The sequence below is a fragment of the Dermacentor variabilis genome, chromosome 6 (assembly GCF_050947875.1).
Source record: "Dermacentor variabilis isolate Ectoservices chromosome 6, ASM5094787v1, whole genome shotgun sequence".
Classification (NCBI taxonomy): domain Eukaryota; kingdom Metazoa; phylum Arthropoda; class Arachnida; order Ixodida; family Ixodidae; genus Dermacentor; species Dermacentor variabilis.
This window is the reverse complement of record NC_134573.1, coordinates 55,891,252-55,898,319: the sequence shown is the minus strand read 5'-3', so window position 1 is coordinate 55,898,319 and position 7,068 is coordinate 55,891,252. Positions and strand designations below refer to the sequence as shown.

General features: G+C 46.8%; 1 protein-coding gene across 1 annotated transcript; it reads left to right on the top strand.

Moving 5' to 3' along the window:
• The first annotated feature begins 5,192 nt into the window (after positions 1 to 5,192).
• On the top strand, positions 5,193 to 6,330 carry LOC142586140 (uncharacterized). The gene is made up of 2 exons (XM_075697393.1): positions 5,193 to 5,564; positions 5,923 to 6,330. The coding sequence occupies exons 1-2, from the start codon at positions 5,502 to 5,504 to the stop codon at positions 6,328 to 6,330; spliced, it is 471 nt and encodes a 156-aa protein (XP_075553508.1). The 5' UTR covers positions 5,193 to 5,501.
• The last annotated feature ends 738 nt before the right edge of the window (positions 6,331 to 7,068 follow it).

The window sequence follows — 7,068 nt, the reverse complement described above, 5'->3', positions numbered from 1 at the left end:
CTGGCCCAGCCCAGGGCCGGTCAGCGAGCCCGTATCCGGAAAACTAAAAGCAGCAACCGATGGAGGTGCGGTTGCTGTTCATCGAACCGACGAAGATCCTCCGACGCCGACGAAGATACCGAAGAAACTACCTCAACGACATAGCGACACGCCGCCGTCCCGACGAAGTCTGGAAGCAAAGAATACGACGACGAAAGACGACCTCACGACGCGACGTCCCAGCTTCAGTTCAAATTCTTGCCTAAGCAGTCCGTACGAATGGCTAACTGGCGAAGCTGGAACGTACGACCCCGGTTTTTATGACTGAGTTAATTCCGGAGGTAGAATAAACGACAGCTTGGTAGGATGCCGGATCCTCCGTACGCAGTTGCTGCTTGGTCTCGGCTGCACGAGCCTGTTCTTGTACCCGGACTGCATTGTCGGTACAACGTAGACGAGTTCGTTCCAAATTCCGCTCGCGGCGTTGCTGATCGAAAGCTGCCTGCTTCTCAGGAGTACGTAATACGCGTCGCTTACCCATTTCTGAGCCGGAAATAAAGTGCTGCATGCGCGCTCGGCTGCAACGGAGAGCAACAACGTCATTACTGGCGCAGCCAATCGCACGCCTCTTTTTTTTGGCGCATGCGCATGGGGCATTTTCGAAGTACAGGCCACATCCGGAGAGACGGACGAATCGGCTAGGCCTATACAAACTCGCTGTAACGCTATTCTAAATCTGCTCAATTCTATTCGCTTCTACAATTCGATTCGTGTTCCATTCGGTCTCAAAAATCACTACTCGCACCCAACTAATACTTTCATTGCTCATTTAAGTTCTTCAGAGTGAATTTGTTTGAGCAAATGGGCAGGTAATTGTTTAATTGACAATAGAGCGACAAAACCTTTTTAGTATTCGCAGTTTTACACATGGTTTATTTCTGTTTGCAGAATAAAGTAGCTCACTTTTTTAACGTGAATAAAGTTACAAAACTTATTTTAGTAAACTAGGTGAAGCGCTAATGCTCCCAAGCTGCTGAAGTGACAGTAACCATAAAGCTAAGAGAAAAACCAGTTTAGTAGAATGTCAAAGAGGGACACCACAATAAGAATTTTTTCTTGAAGTCACGGAAGGTTTGAGCACCTGGATCATGATGGAAGTTGACGCTCTGTTCTGAAAAGGCGCATTTCTTTTAGACGTTCCGTTACCGCTACACAAATACGGAGGTGAATATGAAAGAGTTAAGAAAGTCGGTTCACTCGCATACGGTTTGTTGAAGACAGAGCCTTTCTTCGCAGAGCTGTGATGGTCTTTATGTATCAGTGTAAACAGCTTGACACACGGCTATAGGTAAGCCTTGTTATAACAGTCATTGGAGCACGAAACACCTTGTCGTAAGGGGCATTTCCTATAAAGTTAAGAATCCTAAGGGAAGCCATTCTAAGGCGAGGAATGCCCTCCAACTGCAGGTAAGCTGGTAAAGCGTAAACTCCAATGAAGCCACACTCAATTCTAGTGATATGACAGTATTCTATTTAGAGCACAGAAACGTGCAATACACTGCTGCACATTTTAATTACGAAAGATACAAGAAATAATTTTGTTTGCAAGTATAGTCTCTCTAAAGTTTCTTCAAGAACGACATGAAATTTTTTTATCATTTAGTTCCTAAGCAAGCAATGATTACATCTTTGATTTCGAGGGTATTCATTAAGGTATTCTGCCACAGTGCGCTATTCCTGTTTACCCTCTTTTGCATTATATAGTAACTGGAACCGTCTGCGACTCAATTTGGATAATATCATCTGGTCATGCTGTGTAGCTGCACCTACGAAAAGTTTGAATAAAGCAGACATAAGTAAATTTCATTATAAAGAAGGCATACAGTATACCGTTCTTTGCATGGATAAGTTTTTGCAGCCTTCACCTGTCTCAAGTTTTCTCGTACCAACACGCCCTATATTAAGAACATCATGGCCTCGCTTCTCGCATGGAACCTAAGGTCTTCTAAAGAGCTCCAGTTGGACACCTTGAATCAAAACACATGCGCTGTTCTTTGTAATTCTCGACATTTTACAGTGAAGCTGTTAGCCGCTCGCTGGTCGACATTTATCGGGTCCCCATTCATAGGCAAAAATGTGGGATGATCCCGGAAGTTGTGCAATACTGGACCGATATGCGCCGGAGGTGAGGCAGGCTTCAACACTCAGCGAAGGGAAACAAAAACTGCAATCACGCATACGGCGTACAGAGCAGCATTCGTTTAAGTAGAGAAAAAGCACAAAACGAGCATCCGACCCGCCTAATTGAACATACGGCACTCGTGATGACAATGCGACGCACGCAACGCTCCCTGCATACGTTCCCGGGTAGAGATTACTGTTGCGCAAGCTGCCGCGGTCACGGCAGCTTGCGAGCTGGGGAGTGACGTCGCTAGACTTTCATATATAAAAGAACAAGTCTAGAACTGATTTCACTGCTGCGGCAGCGCTATGGGAAGGCAACACGTAGTTAGGACTCCCTAAGAGCAGCGCGAATAGGAGGAGCGGCAAAATGGGAAAAGAAACGGCAAGAGAACCGCTGGCGGCATGCTGTCAAAATTACCATTACTCCGCACACTTTAATTTACAATTATTAGAATTACTCTAATATAATAAAACATTGCATACGCCTCTCAACATTTGTAATAATGGTTTTCACCGGCTTTGCAGGACATTGACTATCGCAGAGCCGGGATGGCGAACTAATCTTTTAAGGTTAATTTCATTTATGTTACTGTACTCGTCTCCTGCAGAGGCGGTGCAATTGGAATGAAACCAGAACAGAAATGTTGGGATTTGTACCTTTCCATTACATGTTTATGTAATGTTTTTAGAGATTTCCACCGAATATATTGTTCTTTTACTGTTAATCTTGTGGTTACCTCGGCTCATTTCATGCCAAGGAACCCAGCTTTGTCGAAAACTGCTCCATGATGGTAGACCATTTCAAATTTTGCTCTGGTGAAGCAAACGTTGGAAGAATGAGGCATTTGTCGAAATATCTTGTTTCGTACTTACACCTACAGGTACATCTGTGCCATCGTCGGAGTGGTTCTGTTCAATAAAAACTGCATTTTACATAGGCTCGGAAACATGGTTTAGTTTGTTATCCCAAAAGATGAGCAAGAATTAACCGGTATAGGACAGCTTGACTTTAATATGCAGCAAAAGCTATCTGGCAGTGGATGTGAGCTGCCTGTCATGTATGCATGGAACTAGATTATTATGGATACGGTCATTCTAAAATGTTTGTTGCACTGAACAAAGCTGAAGCGGAACTCACATGAGGAATAATTTTTCAAAGTTTTCTGGCACGTCAGTAATCTCAATCTTTTTTCATATAAAAATTTGAAGAAGTCAAAATGAATAAGTCGCCTTGTTTGCAATGACCTGCCCAGAAACATAGTAATCATGCGGAAAGCACAACTGCATCATGCATCAAGCAATGCAGCACAATTAACGTCTACGATGGTATCGCTTATTTGAATTGCCATGTTGTTAGAAAGGTAGGTAATGTGACGCAACAATGTATTCTTTAGATCCCAACCAACTCGCCCAGGAACAAGTTCTACTCAACGACTGAATGAACATCTGTTATCTTCCCTCCTCATTACATGTCCTGCCCATGCCCATTTATTTTTCTTGATTTGAACTAAGATCTCATTAACTCGCGTTTTTTCCCTGACGCAATCTGCTCTGGGCATCCTTAGGGCTGGTGAACTAAAGGCCACCTTCCCCTTGAGCCGCACGCCCGCTTGTCGCACGCATGCGGTCGTAAGGAAAACTGCGCATTTCGCACACTGCCTAACAAATTTCGGTATACACTTGGCTCTCACATGCAGTGTGAACCGAATTATGTGTACCAGCTTACAAAACGTGCAAATTCTCACATGACCACATGCTTGCAGACAGACGGGTGGTGTGGTGTGCGGCCTGAGCGTAAATCGACCCTTACCACGCACCGCTGTTGCAAAATAAAGCTGCTGCTGAGTGAGAGTGAGTGTTGACCTGCGAAAGCGCACAGATCGAATACAAAGAAAAACTGAACCCTTTGCAAGTGACACCTTCTTGTGAAAAAAGAATGAAAATATCCTTGCTGCATTAGAAAATGGGAAAATGTTCGCGTCCCTTTTCGCATGCTTTCGTCCTTGCCTCCTACTGACGGCTTCTGCGCATTAAACAGCCCCTCACCAGGGCCCATAGCAAATTTTGTTTATACGCTGGAAGTTGTAACGTCTCCTTTAGGGAGCATTTTGCCGCTAAAATTGTTCAAATGGGCTCATTAATAGCCGAGATAGAAATATTTCAGTGCCACGAACGCATTATTTCAGCAGGCAGGCCCCACTGCCAAGCGAGACGCTCTCTCCACTCGCCCCTTCTAGCCTACGCAAGCGAATTTCCTTCCCTGCGTTCCCCCATACTGGACCTGCAGGATCGCGTGACGCATATGTCACAGGCACGGTGTAAGAATAATATATTTAGGTGTTGACACTGGCCGCCCGCCGCGGCGGAGAGCGCGCAGAGATTGTGTTCGCCCTCTAGTACATGCGCCGACCGCAGCGGCGCGGGGGCGCTGCGGAGCAGAGGCCCTTCGCTTTCGGTGCGGCAAGCGGCGTGCCCAGAGCCGTATATTCCCTTCTCCGGCGTGCCCTGCTTTAGGTGCCCTTTTAGGCTGCGTTGGTCGATGTTTTGGGCTGAGAGAGTGCATCACAAGCTGTGAACACCACGATCTCAGCTTCCACGTCGTCAGCTTCCATCGTGGACGAGCAAATTTTGCGAGAACTAGCTTTTTTTGTCGCGGTTTGGCACAAGCCGGATTGACAGTTGTGGAAACGCACGTGGTGGCGCGGGCCGACGCCATGGACGGTCGTCGCGGCCTATGTGCATTGTGTCTGTGATCTGTTGTTTGTTGCTGTGACACACCTGTCAACTTCAGCCGGGTCCAGAAGTCTGCTAGACGCAATTATGGGTAAGAAGTGCTTCGTACCCAACTGCAGTTCGGGCTACCGGAGTTGTCCGGATCAAGTTTCACTTTTTAAAGCTCCGTCGGAGCCTGCTCGCTTAGAACTTTGGCGCCGGGCAATTCCCAGAGCAGATAGGATATTTAACCGAGCGACCACGTCTGCGCGAAGCACTTTCCCGAGCATATGATATCAAAATCGTACTATGCCGAGTTCAATGGCAAGGTACTTTTAAATGTACCGAAGAAGATCCCGGTGCTGTCGGCGAATGCTGTGCCCAGTATTTTTCCCGGGTGTCCGAAATATCTGACAAAACCGACAAGGTCAAGAAAGCCTCCTAGAAAACGACAGTCTACGGCCACGTGTGGCGATCAGTCAAGCAAGCGGCCCGCTCCCGCCGCTGTCGCACTGCCCGTTGGGACGGTCTGTGAAAAACAAAAAGGCACCGATCCATCATCGAGCCCTCAGAAGAAACTGCAGACATGTGAGTGGAGTGATCAAGGAACGTGCCCTTCTCCCACCATGGAACTTGGAGGCACCTCCTCAAGTGCCACCTCCGTCTTCCTTGGCGTTCATGACGTTAAGGTTTGTTCTCTTCTGCACTGCTCCGGGTACTTAATATTCTAGGTGCTTAGTGTTCCCTGTACATAACTTTCTGCTAACCGTATCGGTCCTCCCGGCATGCCATAGATACCTATAGGTGCCCCTGGATAACGAGATACAGTTGCTTGCAATACAGGTTAATAGTAACTGCCCAGCCCAGGACATTAAATAATTTAGCTGTTGTTAACATACAGCATGATTAAGCCCTTAGCTTATGAAGCAGTCCGCGAAACTTTTGCCTGTAGCTTTTTGGGTTTGGCTGCTTTTGATAGTAGCATATGTTTTATAACAATACCTTAAATCCATTTCCACTGATATAATTTCTCTCATTTTTCGTCAGGACAACCGCACGAGTCCACATCAGGGTGGTCCAGATGGATTGTGTCACGTCCAGACTGAAGCACCATTGGCAGCATGCAGCAGCCTCGGATTAGTCGAGGAAAGTCACGAGGGAGTGTCTGTCAGCGGCCAAGATGAAAAGGAACCGCTCACATTTTCATGTCTCTCGAGTTATGTATCCAGCATTCAACTTCCAGGAACCTCGTGGGCAACACAAGTTGTTGATAGCTTTGGTGTGGAGGCTGTAGTCTTCACGGAAGTGGCTTTGGCGAAGAAACGCGACCAGGCACCTTTCCTGAGGAAGTCATTAGATGCTACAGTTTCATCCAGCGGAATGCTGTCACTGCGTGCCTTCATTTATGGTCACCCTATAACTGTCAACGCCATAAGCGGCGATGTTGTTCCATGAAGCCTAAGCGACTTGGAGAGTGTGATTCACAAGTTTCACAACCTGCACGTATGCGCTGGTGGCCCCGGTGGCGAGATGTACCACAACATCCAACCCGAGTGTGCATATATCGACGCATGTGGCGTGTGGCGGCACAGAAACTGCATGTTATTTTCTGAACAAGCAAGTTGCGACCGTTGCGAAAGATTGAAAGACACACTCCGGATACATTACTCCCGTATGAAGAAGAGAGGAGAAATGAAGCACATTCGTCTTTTAAGCAGCCCTTCCAAAAAAGCCCGCATTGACCTTTTGCGGAAGGCAAGAATTTCCTGCTACAGGTCCAAAGTGCGACTTCTAAAAGGAAAAAAAAAGCTTGAGGCGGAACTGAGCAAATGCAAAGCCAAGCTTAAACAATTAAGTGATGAAACACTTGACCGCATTTCTCGTGATGCGAACCTTACTGAGGCACAGCAGCTTGTGTTAAAGGAATGTGTCGCTGCTGGCAAGACTGGTTCTAAGAAGGGACGACGATACTCGGACAGCTGGATCCTGCTTTGCTTGCTCCTTCATATCAGGTCACCAGCAGCCTACAGGTTCCTGATGGAAAACGAAGTGCTCGCATTGCCGTCAGTCCGAACAATACGCCGGTATGTCTCTATGGTGGGATTTAAGTCGGGTTTTGACAGCAAGTTCTTTTCTGCTCTGAAAAGGAAAATAGAAAAAATGGACGACTTCAAGCGACATGGGATTATCATG

Excerpts from the sequence above, each read along its gene's own strand:
- LOC142586140 (XM_075697393.1), top strand. The coding sequence starts at position 5,502 with ATGGAACTTGGAGGCACCTCCTCAAGTGCCACCTCCGTCTTCCTTGGC. Across the intron at positions 5,565-5,922 it reads TTGGCGTTCATGACGTTAAG|GACAACCGCACGAGTCCACA; the intron begins GTTTGTTCTCTT and ends ATTTTTCGTCAG.